At 31.2% G+C, this 18,713-nt stretch overlaps 5 protein-coding genes across 5 annotated transcripts; 2 read left to right on the top strand and 3 right to left on the bottom strand.

Moving 5' to 3' along the window:
- The first annotated feature begins 93 nt into the window (after positions 1-93).
- Positions 94-3,397, top strand: LOC106109428 (G-protein coupled receptor 143-like). The gene is made up of 7 exons (XM_013290930.1): positions 94-516; positions 588-699; positions 942-1,036; positions 1,485-1,663; positions 1,925-2,084; positions 2,261-2,428; positions 2,500-3,397. The coding sequence occupies exons 1-7, from the start codon at positions 364-366 to the stop codon at positions 2,704-2,706; spliced, it is 1,074 nt and encodes a 357-aa protein (XP_013146384.1). The 5' UTR covers positions 94-363; the 3' UTR covers positions 2,707-3,397.
- A 193-nt stretch (positions 3,398-3,590) lies between these two features.
- LOC106109381 (A-kinase anchor protein 10, mitochondrial) lies at positions 3,591-5,771 on the bottom strand. The gene is made up of 3 exons (XM_013290860.1): positions 5,558-5,771; positions 5,381-5,485; positions 3,591-5,307 (listed from the first exon to the last, which is right to left on the bottom strand). Exons 1-3 carry the CDS (start codon positions 5,580-5,582, stop codon positions 3,836-3,838), a joined length of 1,602 nt encoding a protein of 533 aa, XP_013146314.1. The 5' UTR covers positions 5,583-5,771; the 3' UTR covers positions 3,591-3,835.
- A 1,114-nt stretch (positions 5,772-6,885) lies between these two features.
- Positions 6,886-8,681, top strand: LOC106109383. The gene is made up of 3 exons (XM_013290862.1): positions 6,886-7,170; positions 7,735-8,102; positions 8,294-8,681. The coding sequence occupies exons 1-3, from the start codon at positions 7,009-7,011 to the stop codon at positions 8,367-8,369; spliced, it is 606 nt and encodes a 201-aa protein (XP_013146316.1). The 5' UTR covers positions 6,886-7,008; the 3' UTR covers positions 8,370-8,681.
- LOC106109382 (malectin-A) lies at positions 8,543-10,142 on the bottom strand. The gene has a single exon (XM_013290861.1). The coding sequence runs from the start codon at positions 9,912-9,914 to the stop codon at positions 9,123-9,125; it is 792 nt and encodes a 263-aa protein (XP_013146315.1). The 5' UTR covers positions 9,915-10,142; the 3' UTR covers positions 8,543-9,122.
- A 1,733-nt stretch (positions 10,143-11,875) lies between these two features.
- On the bottom strand, positions 11,876-12,668 carry LOC106109255. Its single transcript, XM_013290670.1, has one exon. The coding sequence runs from the start codon at positions 12,556-12,558 to the stop codon at positions 11,884-11,886; it is 675 nt and encodes a 224-aa protein (XP_013146124.1). The 5' UTR covers positions 12,559-12,668; the 3' UTR covers positions 11,876-11,883.
- Between the last annotated feature and the right edge of the window lie 6,045 nt (positions 12,669-18,713).

The raw sequence follows: 18,713 nt of genomic DNA, 5'->3' as shown, positions 1-18,713 counted from the left end.
ACCGGTAGCAATGTTCTGGCAATACCAACTTTTGTCATCATCTGTTTATTATTTGTCTTTGATTTTTATAATTCAAAATATTTACGTGATGGTTTGAATTTATTTAATTTAATTTGTCTATAGGTGCTTTTCATTTAAATAACTTGTAAAAATATGTATTTAGTATAACATGGTGTCCTTATATACTTCGTTCTTGTAATAATAACAGTTTGTTAATTCCTTATTTACACTACAAAGGAAACTGCATATTTTGTAAACCAGTTTTTAATATTAAGGTCAATGGTATCAAAGATACCCAATATTTCACCGCAGAAACACAGTATAGTTTACAAACAAAGCTTGTAAAATATAAAAAAAAGCAAGATGTCTGATCCTACTATTCAAACTTTCTGCTGTCATCATACTGGGAGTAAAGAGGATTTGGCAATTAGAATCATGGATGAATTTAACACTGAATCTTACAATATTGTGTGCTTAGTATCTTCTACAATAGGTATATTAGGGTCGATTTATCAGGTAATTTTAATTGTTACTTTATATGTCTATTTCTTATAGCATAAAAGTAATTTCATAAACATATATTTTAGATTTTTCCATGTAAAACATCCAGTCATTTAGATGGGATTCGAAATATGACAACATCTCGAGCAAGAAATATCATAATTTGGCTAGCTGTTGCTGATTTGATGGCATCATTGGGTAATTAAAAAATACTTTACTTTACATGTTAAATAAGTTATGATGGGTGGTACACAATACTATGTTACTTTCACACTATTAATAGTACTTTATTAATGCTTTGCCACTATATTCAAGTTCAAAAAATAATCTTTTGCAATGTAATTTAATATAATTTATTTTAGCTAAGCTAACATAATTGTTAATAAGTTTAACATGTGTTGCTATGAGTCCAGTTAAATAGAATTAAATTTTAATTTCAGGAGTTCTTGTGCGCTCATCACTTTGGTTAAGATATAAAAGTATTATGCCTTTACCTGATGATGAAATAAGTGTCTTATTCTGCAGCATTACTTCTGTAAGTTTTAAATTTTTATCTCATATACATGTTGATGGGTAAAAGGCTATTTATTTTAAGTGCCATTAAGTTCTATGTTCAGGAGACTCATTTAGTTTTCATTTTTAGAAAAAAAAAAACAAAAGGAAATCCTGAAAATAATTTCAATTGAAAGATTTTTAGGCCTGTTCTAGATTAAAATTACTATAATTCTTCATACTTAATTCAATCCATTGGCTATTAATAACTGCTGATTTTTTGGCGCTCCATACGGGGCTACTTAAAAACGACACCTACATTTTTATTGTTTCAAGTGCCACAAAAGTTCTCTGATCTGACACAGACTAATTCACTGAATCTGAATATATATATAAGTCAATATCGCCTAAAATGCTGGTTGAAACAAATAGCCTTTCACCTGTCGATATACTACCACAAAATATACTTGAAAGGTGATTTTGGTTTGTAGGCATGGACTCAATACTTTTATACAGCAACTTGGTTTTGGACTCTATTTTATGCTATTGATACATTACGAACAATCAAAGGGCGGGATTCTCATCCAACACTTTATCATTCTATTGCTTGGGGTGTGCCTGCAGCAACTACTGGTATTGGTCTATCTATTCTCTACATTCCTAATGCAATGTAAGTAGTTTTTCTAAACACATTTAAATTGTGTAGAAGGCCAGAATAGAAATCTGTCTTATACTTATACTGTTCTAGGTGATGGTTGGAATAATTAAAAAATAAAACAAATACAATGGATGTGTTTTTCACAATTAATATAAATCTTTTATAAGTGTTTGTCTGTTTATAGGTACATCAAAATGTTTTGTAGCTTTTAGTAAGTCATTAGTAGTAATTTTTCTCAGATGAATGTACTAAATGTTATTTTAACTTTTTCAGGTGTCATAATTTAAAAACAGTTACAAGTGCTTTTTTAAGAATTCTACCAAATTACTGTGCAACTTACGTTCCTATAGCAATGGTCATGATAGTCAACCCTGTATTATACATATTGGCTGGTAAAGAAGTGGAGATGACTGTGGCACTACCACTTGCTCAGGTATACTCATGTAATTTAATCATTATAATGTGTTTCGCTAAGTTCTTGGAAACAGAGTCAACTAAATGTCAATTAATAAACAGGAAATTGTCTCAGACATTTATAATATATTATGAATACAAGATTAATGCATTAGATTTATCTGAGTGCAGAATATTATCTTTATATTATTTCAGTTTACAAGCAAAGAGCGAAGGGTTGTAGACACTTTAAAATTGAAGTTTTTTCTTATCAATGCTGTCTTTTATGTGTGCTGGTTACCTAACCTTGTGAATGGTATAATGATATGGACAATGTGGTTTAATATGCCAGTGAAAATAATCATCTCTGTCTGGTATATAATGGTAAGCAAATTTATTGGTGAACTCTTGGATTTAAATATTAATGTTTTTATTAAAACATTATTATTCTACAGGCTTTGATGAATCCAATGCAAGCTTTGCTTAATGCTTTGGTTTACCGAAGGTGGAATACAAATGGTAAAAAATACAGACCTACATTTTCATCCATACATAAAGAATTAAATTTGCCTGATGAACTATCACCTCTCTTGGGTTCAGAACCTCCTCGAATGCAACTATCACCTTTACCACCCGGAATAAATAATTATGCTACTATGTAATTGAAAGTGATTATTTTAAAATGATTCTTATATATTAAGGGATTTCTTAAGACTGCGTATTTGATATGTTTACAATTATAATATTTATGATGCAATAATGGAGCACTTAACCATTTTTAGTGAGTAATAATATTATGCAAATACTGATGTGTGTTTACTGAAATATTTATGATATGTTAATACATCAATTTTTATAATAGTGTGAATAATGATTTTTTATTTATGTTCTACCAGTTAAAATATTGTGGTATATTATTATTTTTTAATTACAACTATTTTCATAAGCATATTAAGATAAGCAATCTGCCTTCACATATTCAACAGTTCAGTCAATCATTTTGGTTGAAAAAACCAAAAATTTTAATATAATTTTTCTGCACCATATAAGATATGACAATAAGTTCCTTTGCAGTGATGCATGTTACCAATACTTTTGGTGGATTAATAATGATTATACACCAATTTTGTATTTGAATAATTTAGATTTCTATTGTGCAATAAACTTATTTAGGCCCAGTAGGCAAAAGATAAACTAAAGATACATCTTTTCATGGCTAAGTGTCATTTTGTTAGTCTTTAAGTTTTCTGATAGAATCAATTGTAATAGCAGACTGCTGTAACCAGGCCATTTATATTTATAGCACTATATTGTTTTTGTTAAATATACATTTTATTGTTTCATCATTTTTATGTATTATTGTTTTATAAAAATAACATAAGTGAAATCTTTTGACAGTAAAGGTAATTAAAAAATATCATTTGTTTATTTTATACCAATATTGCTCTTAAACTCCTACATATTTTTCTGCTAGTTTTAATTTATTTTTATATAATTTACTACTCTTTAGACACAGACTGGATGTTGATATAGTCAAACAAGCAAACTTGTTTTCTGTATATTTTATTAACTAAGAAAACTATAGTGGTAATCCAGCTAAAACCAAAAAATCGCGTGGGTCAAATGAAGAGGTAATATTGCGGAGCTTAATGTTTGTGTGACATTTTGTTAAACAAATAAATTATATCTTATTGTAATCCAGCATACATTCGAGAAAATCACTAAATAATTGAGTATTTAATATAATTTTATATACAATTTACAAAGAATTTTAACAAGTTTATATCACATTTAGACATCATGGTCATTTTCAGGTGGTGCCATTGTTAAATCGGTAATATCCTTAACTATCATATGTGCGACTTGCCACGCCATTTCCTCTTCAACTCCTGAATTGGTTGGTACAAAACGACTTACCATTTTCTTTAAGACAGATTTCTGTTTCTTATCTGGATCTGGTTCAAATTTAGATTCAAATCTACCAAGACTGTTGATTCTTCCAAGAATTAATCCATCATGCTTCTTCCTTTGCCACAATAAATCAGCGTTATACAATTGATTTGAATCTATCGTCATATCAGGTACAGAGTGATTACGTTTTTTCCTGTAGAAAGGGTCACCCATAGCAAGAAGAGTATTTTGAGTACTTATACTAAATTCACTACTACAATCTGAATGAGATTTAAATTTTGAATTCCATAAATGATCTACTGAATTAATCATTTCAGAAAGATAATTATAATATAACTCTGAGCCAAGAAACAGTTTTCCGTAATTGGTTAATGTTTTAAATATTATTTTATAAGGTAAATCAAAGCATGTGGGCAGTGGGCCACCTTCTCTGCATATATCACTTTCAACTTGTAATCTAATTTCTGTAGGGAAGCCAATGGGATTTGTTGCTTGTAATGAAAAATATTTGTCATAGAGGACTATTGCATCTCCTTGTGTCTGGTCAATGTTGGCTGAATTATTATTAATTAAATTCTCTCTGAAGTGCATCACAGCCATTATGAATTCCAAAAATATAGTGCATGATTCTTGTTCGAGATATTCAGTAAAATAAAATAATATAGTCTCATTATACAATATATCTTGAAGACTAATTGAACCAGCAGTCAATATATCTATTTGGGCCTTAATATAATAAGGACTGATTAAAAAATCATCAATATAAGTGTTTTGTATTATCAAGAACAAAGTGTCCTGTACTGGCTTAAAACAGTCTTTTTTAATCATTCCTCCAGGTTGACATATGTTAGATATAACACATTTCCTAACATTATCAGGAAGATCTAATTTATGCGGGGCCTCAAGTGCTATATATTTTTTAAACAATTTAACTGCTTCTTCTGTTACATTAATTAATTTTCCACATGTTATACATGTTTCCAAAGTATCTTCAGATTCGTAACAATAACCGAGTGAATTTTTACTTATGTCAGATTTATAATGGCTTAAACTACTAGTACTTCTTGATAAACTAACTGTTTGTGACATCATTTCCTTATAATCGTTTGGAAGTTTATTGCATTCACATTCACAATTATTCATATTTTCAATATTATTTTCATTTTCTGCTTCACTGAGTCCTTTATGGATATTGCTCTCAAATTTATCTAACTCTAACCAACATTTAATCAATTCGAGTTTTCCGATTGCTTCCATAAATGAAATAAAATGTTTTATGGCTTTTTTTTCAGTCAGTATGTCATGTATATTCAAAGATAATTTCGATTTTTTCTCGAATACATTTGCTAAATCTGTAATTGGACAATATAACAGTTTAGTAATATTGAAAGAATAATAAGTGACTTACAGTTTAGTAAATGTTACCTTCTACATTGACTCCTATTTCTAAGTTTATAGGAGTTTTGAGTTGCACATTATTCGAGTCCTTTTGCTCTGGAGGTCGCACAGGGCATCCAGTTTTACCTTTTGCTGAAAATACAATGTAATGATTGTAATTGGTGTTCACGTCAAACTTTAATTAAAATAAGTTATTTGCCTTACCTGCGCTTTTCCAGAACTTAATCATTTTGAGCCTTATAAGTCTCTACGATTATTCGAGAGCTATAAGTAACAGAAGAAATGAGACATGTTAGTTTTCGCAACAGCTTCGATAAACGTAAACAATAACAAAATGGATACGGTTTTATTTTGTAAATATGAAATCCAGAATTACCAGCTACTGCATCACTCAATTTTAGACAGTGACAGATGACAGATAAATTCCGTTTTTTAATTTCCAATCATTGGTGATAATTGTAAGAAAAGTTACCGCTTTAATCAGTTGCATTTTTTATTTCATTTTAGCGTCCTTCGAAAATAATAAAGCATGTTAATTCCTGCTTTGTGTGTGTTTATTTATGTTTAATGTGTTATTATTTCGTCTCAGACGACAAAAAGCGCCCTGCAAAAGTGCAACCAAGCCAAGCGAAGTTCCGAAAAGTAAACATGGTTAAGAAAATATTTATTACATTACAATAAAACTACCTTAAATTCGTAATTACAGGCAATTCTTCGTATCGTTATTGCAAATCTTTAATACTAGTTTCTTTTTAGTAATACAGAATCCTCGTATATATCTTAAGAATATCCTCAATATCCGGAAACATGTTTCGTACGATAAGGGTATAATGTAAACCATTCTCGGATCAAAATTTGCGCCTAGAGGCATAGTTCAGGCAGTTGCTAGTATATAATGCAGTATACAGATCTTGGGTTTCTTTCGTGTTTTTGCAATTTGATAAAGGATCATGTTTTGAATTTCCTATCATATGTTTATACAAAGAAGTTGTTCGTTACAGCTTTAGGCTAATAATCATTTCATTATCATGCAAATTATTACAGTGCAACTTTACCGTGCTTTAACGGGACCGTTAACAGAAATTTGTAAATTATCAAGCATTTTAGCAAGTTTCTATTTGAAATATCATAGTTAAAAATACATACTATCTATAAAATAAAATAGAGGCTAAATTAAAATATAATTAGTGATAAAGACAGTAAATCAATTAAAGAGCCTATACTTTACCCAAAGGCATGATGCGCACATAGTTGGATATTAAAATAGAATTTTGGAGCCTCAGCTAGACCAGGGCCTGGATGTACTTATCTCAAACTATTGGTATGCCAATTTAATATTAGTGTTGACAAAGATTTTTTTGTTTATTAAAAATGTATTAAGGGCTGAATAGAATATAAGAGGTTTAAATACGTAAAGTAAAAATCATTTACGATCCTTACGCAACGTGAGGACGCAGTGCACTAACGGAGGCTATCGACCTTCCCACGGTTACTTGAAATAACTGTTAAGTTGTTGGAAATAACTTGGTATCTTGAAGCGCGCAGAGCGTCCGCGATGCCGCGGCCAGTCCGCCTCATTCGCCAGACTCGATTACAACGAACATCAACCCGTTACATTTCCGCTAGTCCGTGTATACTAACATTTTTACACAAAAATGAGTGCGAAATATACTTTTCTTATATACTACCTTTTATTGGCTTGTCATGTTAAATCAATTTCATACGATCAGCGGCAAACAGGCGAATTTAATGTTCAAGTTGATGTTAAGGATGTACAAATCATAGCTCTTATGAAAGGCGGCAAAGAGGAATATGTGGTGAGTTCTTTTAATAATTATCCTGGTATTTTATAATTTACTTTTTATAATGTTAGTATAGATTTAAAACTTTTGTTTCAATACTTAACAGTTCGTAAATAAAACAAACGTGTTTTTGCGGTTTAAGTATTGCGCGCTGCGATTCATTTAATGGTAGCTAAATGACTCTGGGTGTGTATATCACCAGACTTTAGTTTTAAACTTTAGAGGTTTACGAAGTAATTAATTTAAAACAATAACTGTATTCTTATTGGTTTTTCTGTATTGTAAATTCAAAATGTAATTTTGGTTTTAACTCCTTTTTACTACTTTTCATTTCTTCGGTTCCCAACACATACGAGTGAAGTTATGAATTTTTTTGATTTGTTCTTATTATACAGCTTAAAACACTACAACCTACCATTATACAAAGTAATAAAAATCAGTAAATTAGTCCTAACGGTACATAAAATTTATAATAATGCAAAATTTTGTAGCTCCAGATTCCATTTCTAAGTTTGATATAAGTTGTTAAAATTTACATGCAGATAAATATCGACCTAATGCAACATCTTTTCATTACAGGACTACGACTATGCTTATGATTATTCTGAAATGACAATAAAGCCGCAAAATCGAACGACACCAAAACCGACGACAACCAACGGTACAAGCGCGACAACAGATTCAATACGAGATAAAACTACAATAGCCACAACGGTGCTCGTCGAACGCACGACTTCACCGTCCATCTCGGAGACATCGAGTACAATCGCAGATGTAACAATCATAAAAACTACAGTTGAGATTAACAATGTAACAGAAAGCGCGGTAACAACGCACAAAAAGAACGTGACTACAACATCCGAATCTACAAATACTGGCTGTAAGAAAGGATTCGTTTTGAATCAAAAAGGGGAATGTGAACTAAAATTACAGGGAACTGGAAATGCGTAAGTTCTGAAATAGACTAACATAACAATATGTTAAAAGTAATTTAATCTAGTCAAGGCTGTGTAAAGGTTTGTCTTCATACCAATAACTATGATGCATATCCTTTTCCAATGATGTTATTTTGTTTCTAATCAGATTGTAACGCTTGGCTTTTGTAGTAATTTTTGTTAAATAAACACAATATTTGCAGATTGCTTAAGCTTGTAAAGCTTTCACAAAAGCTGAAGTTAAGAAGAGAAAATAAAAGTAAGACAGAAGATGATTAACAGAAGATGCCATAAGAAATAAAATCCATACTTTACAAGTTGTTAGTCAGAAGACTAAAATAAAGGTTAATTATGTCAAAGACTGCTAATAAATTTGGAACTTAGATTTTTTGTTATTACTTTTACTAAAGGATCTTAAATGAAAGGTATTGTGTATAAAAAAAGAGGTAATAAGTACAAAATTTCAGCATGTGGCTCTTTAATAACATATTTGTGTGCATTTACAATTTTGTGCATCAATAAATGTTTGGAATCATTATTTGGTGTGGGACGGGCACTAGTAAACATTCACATTAAAGTTATTTTGTACTATTTGGTGTGTTATTACTATAATTTGCAGGTAAAATATTTTGCAAACACTTTTAAATAGCAAGACTGAAGACATACAAAAATAGTATAGGTATTGCTGGTAACTTTAACGGTACAAGAAAAAACATAGTAATTATTATAAAAGTAAGAATCTAATATTTTATTTTGTTGAATTAAGGATATAAAGTGAGTTTAATGCATTCTGTAGGTTTTTAACAGTATAGACTCCAGACTGTGCTGGCTACCAAAATAAAGATACTTGTAACATATCACAAAACTATTCATTGTTCAGATTATTATTTTTATACATCTTTCTAAGAAGTAAGAAAAACAATAACTGTTAAATTCTAATAACATAAGGCACCAGCAATGAGATATGAGAGTGCAAATTATGACTGATTGAGCTAACAACACACACAATAATGTCCTAACTTTGAGAAAAGATTATAATTTACACAAACAAAACAACAACGGAATAAAAGCAACCATAGTAATAAACACTGGTATTAGAACAGATGTTTCCATAGCATATGGGTCAGGTTGTTTGGGGCCACTGGCTCTCCGTGACTTAGTACTTATTTCCTCAACCTCTTCTTTTACATCTTCAGTGTCATTTTCTGGCCACTCTAATGGAGGAAGTTTAGGAACTTCATCTATGCTCCCTCTCATAACATAAAGGGCATTGATTTTTGGGTTATCCCTGTAGCCCTTTATGAATTCTACTTTTATTTTACCCCCTCTTATGTCTGATTCTTCTTCATTATAATAAAGTTTACCATTTCGAATGGTATATGGTACATATTCATCATGAGCCACACCACGTCCCACCTTGTCAAATATGTCTAAGTCAGCCACAATCGTATGGTCTCCATTTAACACGACATCAAATACTTTCATATTAGGTGCGTTGAAGTACACCTCACTAAACTTTAACACTAACACATAATCCCCATCTGCTTTTGCAGGTATATCATAGCCAAAAGTACTATGATGATACCTTTCCGTTTGGTATAGAGTTTCATCTTTTGGGTTAACTCGACGGATCATAACGAGCTGTTTTCCATAATCTGAGGCAGTGCCAACTCTTCCTTGTAGTGGATCTTTTTCGTAATATATACCATGAATATCTGTGTGGGCTGGTCCACCGGCATTTATGGCGTAAATTATTTCACCTACACCAGTTGCTCTCTTTAAAAAAAATAGGTAAATAATACCTAATATTAATATTCGCGTCATCGTTTTGGAAGACTTAATATTCAAAACTTCTAAACTTTTATAAATAGCACTTTATTAACTCTTTGTCCAGTCATATATCGTACTTAACCAGCTTTAGTAACCGGTAAGCCATTGATGCTATTTTCGCTTTTATCTACAAATAGAAAGTGTAAGAATTTGGAATGAAACTTCGATTCGAACACAAACGTGTAAAAAAAGCGAAACGATTTGTAATTTTGTGTCAAAGCATAGATTACAAAACCTGACGAATCAGAGCTAACAGATTATGAAGAATATCGTTTTGCAGAAATAGGATATTTCATTTCATCAACGTTGCCACCTTATAGTCTTTAGGAGTATATTCAAAAATGCATATTAGCTAGGAAATGGTAATTGTTTTTTGGTTTAAAATTACTTGTTTACTTTGTACCTACGTATATACCTATATACTCTTTGAGTCATTCGAGTTTTCCCATATCGATTTTATGGTAAAAATATCGATATATCGAAACGGTTCGTTTAAGTCAATTATTTAATACACTATGCATCTATTCAACTATTGATCCCAAAAAATTAACACATAAATATATTCGTAAAAATAAACGGTACAGATTTTGGACTACCTGTAATAATATTGTCGTCTAAGTGAGGGCTAGATTAGTTATTGCTAATGTATAATATCTTAGTTTAATATTTTCGCTCGCTCGAAATCGCTATTAATGCAGCCTTGTTCTACTTACTTAAGTGCTTTATTTGAAAATTACTATTCAGATTTGATAATGTTCTACCTACATCTCCTTTATTTTTAAATTTTAACTTACAATTATTCCGAGGTTTAAGCAGCTACATGTAATAATTTCATTTTATATCGTTTAATAAAGCTTCATTAAGAGTTTGTGCTTTGTTTGACTCATGCTTATCCTTAACTTTACGGTTGTTTTTATTGCTGTGTAGCGCATTTTATGATTTTGGTCTGAAGATTACTTGTGTATTTTCCTTTGGTCAGTTTGTGTAAGATTTGATGAGATACTTACATTATTCTAGAATCAATTTTTTTTTTTAAATAATAGTTCTCAAACGTACAACTTTAAATAATTAAAAAAAAAATAGTAAGAGTCATCTTTTAAATTTACTTTAGTGGCATTAAACTATTCCTGCATTTGCCTTTAATCTCGAGACGAAATAACGAAAGAAAACTTGAATGAACAACAACGCGGTAAATAAGTTATACTTCATCCCAAATATTCTGGAGATCGTTTTGTTAAGGACAGTATTAGCTTGGTGCAGCGGACGATGATATTACGATTACGTCGCAAGTTTCACGGAAATATTTGTGATAGACCTCTGGTATTCGTACGTTCATATTATATGTCGGCGCAAAATTTTCATAACATAAAGATGTTTGCTTTATTTCTGTATCTTAGCGCCGTGATTTTGTAAGATTTTGTGTTATGTATCGAGATACAAAAGTCATATTTGTTGGTTTCCACTTCCCAAGAAAGGATTTTTATACCAAGCGACAGTTTCTGACGATCTGTACAAAAGCTTTGATCGCTTTGTTTGTATTACGCTTTATGTGTCAGAAGCATTTTAAACAAATAAAGCCAAAGAGTCGTAGAGACATTGTTGCGATTTTAGTAAAATACAGACTTTGTGTCATTGTATTCAAAGTATCTTTATTTTAAGATGCCTTTTAATATTTATTTCCAATCGAGCTTGCACTACTGATTGTAGTGACCACATAAGACGAGCGAAACAAAAATATAAAATAGATAAACGTAAAAAAATACTACGAATAAGACCATTTTTATGGTAGCTACCCCCTACCGCTTTGAGCAGATGACCTAGACCTAGCCTAGATCACCTTGTCGACCCTCATGCCACAATAGTTGCCTAACAAAATGTACGAAAAATGACAATTCGCTAATATACAAATAGTAAGCAAGTATTTTACAAATATCGAAATGATTAACTACACTGAATTAACTAATTAAGAACAATGCTTTCGTGATTTATTATCTGTTTTATGAATACTGGCACATCTAAATAATTGCATGTTTTCTTTTTCTGTGTAAGGGTATTGAGAAAATGGTTCAATCTTTTGTACATTAAAATAATTTACAATACTGCGCATAACAGTTTTCACGAGGCCGTTTAAATAACGCCTTTTCTTTTTTCTGTTAGAATCAACAGATGTCCACTGTTGAAGAAGTAGTAATGTTTCTCTATGAGCTTGACAAATTGTTTCAGTACGTGGACTGGCGTGCCCATCTCTCATGATGAAAAGGTTTTGAGAACCACAGCTTTGATCCGTATGACTTATTTTTTGAACGCTTGTACTTTTACTAGCCGTAGGAGGGGTGCAACGGCATTGAAGTGACTTTTCTTTTTTAATTGGGGGCACTTTACCAACTTGAACATGTTGAGAGCGAAAATTTTGGTTTCGAATTGCCATTAAATTACTTTCAAAATCGGACGTGTCAATGGCGGTCTCCTTTCGCCTTGGTGTTGGTAAAGGAACAGTAGTTTCGGTTGGTTTTTTCTCAACATTATCACCAGGGGGTTGACTTATATCGATTTTAAATAGTCGCCTTTGAATTACCTCCAGTAACTCATTAGAGGGATCATTCACAAGATGCGCTACACCCCAGAGATATCCAGACATAATAATTTTAATGTCATAAAATAACAATCTTCAAGAAATCTTATATATTTTTTTCTGATAATTAAATTAATTCGGATTTCTTGATCAATTTCTACACTGTATAAATTAATTTTGAAATATGTCACATGTCAAGAATAAAGATTATTTTACCGTAATAAAATATGTTTTTAATAAATCATCGACCTGCTCTTTGACTTATTTTGAGGTCTTGATTTGGAAATTCAAGGAAAAATGATTCATTTCGTAACTTTAAGTTAAACTGTTTATTTTATCTTTTAAAAATCCAGACACCAATATCGATCCTTACTTGGAACTGAAACTTCAAGTGAATTTTAATTCGTTTTATACATTTAGCGAGACTTACAAATGGGTCAGCTTAAAGTGATCGATTTGAGTTGAACTTGAATTCCCCGAAGTACGATTAGATTTGGAAATCTGTTTTATTGGAGTTTCTCGAGCTAATAAAACCGTTTGCTGACAATAGATAGCATTTTGTGTAATTTCTAACTGAATAACGTCTATCACATAATCATTTTAAGTACTTTAATAACAGTATTACTTTAATGAGATGAATTGCGTAACAATATTAATATTAAAAGTACACTAAGAGATTATTCCTCGACCACATTTTTTTCTCACTATTTATACAACATGTCTTAATGTAGAGTTTTACAGCCGCGATATTTGTATGTCTTTGTTTCGATAGATGTTACCCCTGTCATTCTCTTACGGCAGTAGAATTCTCCGGTTATAAGCACAGCATTCCACAACGGAGAAAATATCAAGACTTTCTCAAAAATTTATATTAATATTATACTTGCCGTGAAACAAGAAATGTACGTTTCATTTTCTTTTATTTGTGCAAGGCTTGTATAGTTGTAGGAAAGTTATTACTGTTTACGATGTATTGTATATGCTAGTAAACTAATTTTATGTTTAAATCTTAAGGTTTAAAGTATGCATTAAAATAAAAAAGGCAGAAAGATTTTATAATAATTTGTTTGTTTCCTGCTACAGAGTGAGTGATTATTGACATTCTTTTGCCTACATTAATTTAATCATTTTTTTATCTTACATAAATATATTATATGTTTCGAACTAGGTACCTTCTATATCATTCGCTACGTGTTATTCATTTCGTTTCCGAGTTTAAGGAGGATTAAAGATCTTAGTGGCAAATTAAGCTCTGAACAGATACGTCACTCGCATGCAGCTATAGAAACTCCTAATTGCTAAGAGCTTAAGCATCTTATATTTCAAATTACAAGGTTTTATTACTAAAAGTATGAATAGTAATTGTAACACACTTCAATGCTATAGACCTTTCGAAAGTACAGTATCATCGTTTATAAACACCTAAAGAATATATGGCAAGGCGAAACGCAAGTCTAGTATCTAAATGATATTACTTTCTAATAAACAATAAAAACTAGTTAATGTTGTAAACATAAATAAATAAAAGTAAAAACAAAAAGGATCTGGTGGAAACCAATTTATTTTGTAATTAAATCACAATCCTCAATTGCCCGAGTTCTATCGAAAGCTTCTCGATTTATAGCCTCATATATTTTCTTGTTATATACAAGAGGCATTTACAAATATTATTATTGAAAAAAAAAAATGTTTCAGTTAATTTAATAAGCTGTCGACAGTGTCAGTTAAATAAATTGCATGTCAACGGTAACAAGATCGTTTTTTAGAATGTAGCAAATAAGCGAATATCGTTTAGGGAAAAATGTGTTACATGTTTTTTTTCTGTTAAATTAATGTGTTCGCTCTAGACTCACAGTTTAGGGACTGTGCCGCATATTGAAAATTTTGTTTGGTGAATTTTATTGTAATCGATGGTCTTTTAGTTCTCGCTCTAGCTTAAGAAGAGAAGTTACAGTTTACTTTCCACTCATTGACTAAGGTTTTGCTTTTTTGGTCGAAATAAAATAAGATGAAAACTTTTCGGGCATACTCCATGACTAAAGTAAATCTTAAGGTTTTCTAGAGTTTTTTAGAAAATAAAGTCTATTATTATTTACTGCGTAACATACATATGAATAATGATAATATTGTACAGAATAAAGTAACTTAAGCCTCATGCTGAAATTAACTTTTAATTTGGTCCCTAATTAATTTTATGTTAATCTTCATATAACGTATTTTTGGAAAGGCTTCTATTGTCTGGTATACCGTAAATCATTTGCATTATACTTTATGCATAACTTCAATAGACTTAATTTAATTAATGCTCATATGACATCTAAAACATGCTAATTTATATAATTTATGGTTGATAGTCAATTAGTAAGGACTAGCATTTATTGTGCAGTGGAAGTTGAAGAGATAAATTACTTAGCTTGGTCTCCAACTAAGTTATACTTATGAGGAATTTATAGTGGATTTGGCGATTCGCCATTGTGGATACCACGTGATGGATGGATGTCTCCAAGGCAGTGTCCGCGAAGTTGTACGAAGGGACAAGAAAATATTTAAAAATAAAATGACTTGTCAAAGGCCAGAGAAAGTTAAAAATATAGCTTTACTCCCAGTAGAAAATAAATCGATTTCCCAATGTGTTTTAAGTTGACGTAATAAATCACGTGGCAAAGTTCTAACTGAAACCTTGAATTAGTCTACTTCGTGTACGTTATTGACTTTTTATTGCTTCATTTTCCATTGGAGGTCGCAAAAATTTATTTTTATAGAAAAATATTTATTAGCATTAAGTGTAGCTTATATAAAAATATGAAGTTGAGAATTATGAACTGATATTAGGCATTCAACAAAAGTTAAGAAATAATAGCTAAGACAATATAGCCTTACAATTAAGTGATAGAATTTGCTTTTACTATTAAAGTTGTGAGAACTGATGGAAAGACATTTTACAATACATTACTAGATTTTATATTTTTTTTTATAATATTAGGTGGCAAACTAGCAAGCGGCCACCTGAATCTACAGAAATGGTAAGCGACCGCTGCTCATAGACATCCGCAATTACAGATGCGTTGCCTGCCCTTAATTGACGTAGGAGGAGACGCACATAAAGAGGACATTTCCCCTTCTATGCGTCTCTTCCACCGTATACCCACTTTTCCTTCCCATCCTTTCCTCTTAAGAAAAAGGTGGAAAGGGAAAGGGATTAAAATTAGGCCTCCGGCACCACACTCATCACACGAAACGCGGAATTGAAGAAAAAAAAGTCGTTTTAAAATGAATCTCGTATCTGTAATGTTCTTTATAATGTACTCGTACAATTCATATTTGCACGAATTTATAAGGATATAATTTATGCATGAACACGGAACTCCCGCACTTTATGCTCACCTGTTACTAATATCTCTGTGCGCTGGCAATTTTACACATTCGTAACACGGTGGCCAGTTCGTAATTACCTTTTTAATCCTTTGACCTATATTTATAAAGTAAATAACCTGTCAGAATTAAAAAAGCTATCAAAGCAAGGCCTCGGATTTCTTAAGCATAATTAAAATAGGTAACGTTACAAGCTTTTATATCAATTTCGAATGTTTTAAAAAACGAAGATTTTAAGATTTAAAAATCTATTTGGTACTTTTTATACTCTCAATACTTTTTACAATAAGTAATATAATCCCACTAAGCCTAGTTACTTAATATAATGAAGAAGACAATATTTTACAGTGGAAATATATTATTAAACTGAAATCTCGACCGACCCGACATTGCTGTTTGGACTGAATATTTTATGAACTAAATATTGCTCTTGGCTCTGGACAAACAGAGACCTTAGAAAATATGTTGCTGAATAATTAAAATCTACTCAATCAATAGTAGCACCAGAATAGTATTAGTTAATCGAATTAGAGCTAAGGCTAGGTATTTACGAAATGGATTGTCGGGTGGTATGATCGAAGCTACGTGACAGTCAAAATGGCGGGTGTACCATAGCAAATTAAATTATACCACTTACTAAAAATGTACCTAAAATGTACTATTTAGTACGTCGCTCAAAAAAAGAGTACCTTCTCTAGAACGAAATTATAATGAAAAATACTTACACACGCCATATTGACGTTACTATGGCGGGTGTACTCATCATCATCATCATCATCTCCTTATCCTACTCCCGTAGGGTCGGCGCAACAGGTTTTTGTCCTCCACATAACTCTATCATACGTCATCTCAGTCATCACTCCCTTTTTGATCATGTCACCTTTTACACAATCCATCCATCTCTTTCTAGGTCTACCTCTACCGATGTACCCTTCCACACTCATAACTAACGTTCTCCTTGTAACATGCGATTCATCCCTCCTCATAACATGCCCATACCATGCTAACCTTTTACTCCTAACCTTCTCTACTATGGGGGCTACTCTCAAACTTCCTCTAATATACTCATTTCGTATCTTATCCATTCGTGTTACCCCACACATCCATCTTAAGGTACTACTGTACTATTTTTTTTTATTTTAACAATTACTTATAACATATGATTTTACCAAATAAAATAAAATGTACTTGAAAAGTACACCCTGTGTTTGTTTTACATTTTTGGATACAAACCTACATCTCATTTCATCACTGCAAGCCGTTACTAATAACCAAATTTTTTGTTGATTGTGAAGATATGTCCAAACAAAATTACAAACTGATTATTTAAATCATATTTTTTATGTATAAGGTAGGAAGCATATTTATGAAAACAAATACAGTACCCTAATTGAAGCCATTACATTGCAAAAAATAACAATTTTTGTATAAAATAGTTAGACTTTTCCTTGTTATTATGTCCTGTCCAATATCACTTCTATCAATAATCCGATAGATTTGTTATCGTGCTAACAAAATAAATATACTTCTACAACAGAAACCGGTCAAGGCCAACGCCAGTATAAAATGTATTAAAAAAATAAATGTTCAAATAACTTTCTTTTCACATTGAACGATGAATGATTCATTTTTAACATTCAACTGCTTCTGCTAGTCGATCATTTTAAATGAAAAATGAGATAGAAAAAAAAAATAAGTTCAAAATCTTTTTAAACTTACTTCTTACTTCTTACTACGTAATATTAATTCGTATTAATACGTAAAAATAATATCGTAATATTATAAATGTGAAAGTTTAGATGGATGGATGGATAGATGTTTGTTTGAGTTTATAGGCTAAACGGCTGAACGGATCTCGATGAAATTTGGCATAGACGTAGAGGATAGTCTGGAAGAACACAAAGGCTCACTCTTGTTTTTTGTACTTCCACGCGAACGGAGTCGCGGGCGTAAGCTGGTATTAAAAATTATAAGATTTCGACATCTGTACTGAATGAACTTTTTTAACATGAATTCTATTGTTTACTTCATAAATGGGTAAAAGCTCCAAATGCTCGTCAGTAACAAAAAAACACCCTTGACATTATTTAATGAAACAAACGTACGAAGTCTTTTTCCGTTCATTTAAGAAGATAAATTTGTACGTTCTTCATGGTTGTCGAAGCGATGTTACTTGTGGAATAAGATAAATTAAAGGTATAAATAAAGTACGTATTCATTGAACTGTTAAGGCGGAAATTCTTTTTCCCTTGAGCTTCTTAAGATATTGTCACATATCTCATTTCGTGAGATTATCTTGCTTACACATTTTGAGTCTTATTTAAATTAAACAAAAAATACTTTGAGGTATTAAAGGAAAATTCGATTATCGAGTGTACCTACAACTTCAAATACGTTTTGTGACTGTACATAATTTAAATATAATTTTAAAAAGGTAAAAGGAATGAAATAGGTTTTATGCTGCGAGATATTTTATTCTCATTTGATAATGTCGTACACATAGAAAACAACATAGGTAGTTAGGTATTGCGTCCGGTTCATATTGCAAAAGGTTTGTAGACATAACACTAGTTATCAGCTTTCTTGATATTGTTGAAAGATTTTAAAAAAAGTTCCAAATAAAATTGATTGCTAGCGAAGTAGAATTTATAGAAGCGAGAGCAGTAGTAAGGCATTCTATTCGTATGTAAAGCCATAAAGTTGTTTATAGTGGAAGCTTTTGATGGAGGCTTTTTGTAGTAGTCGTTAATGTACACATTACACTATGTTACGAACAAAGTAACGATCCCGAAGTTATTATGTACAGTTTATGTTTTGTATAAAAAGAAAGTTAAACAAGAATTTGTTTC

This window comes from Papilio polytes, unplaced genomic scaffold (assembly GCF_000836215.1).
Source record: "Papilio polytes unplaced genomic scaffold, Ppol_1.0 DF821289.1, whole genome shotgun sequence".
In the NCBI taxonomy this organism is placed as follows: Eukaryota; Metazoa; Arthropoda; class Insecta; order Lepidoptera; family Papilionidae; genus Papilio; species Papilio polytes.
Note: the sequence above shows the minus strand (reverse complement) of the source record. Positions and strands in the feature narration are given on the sequence as shown.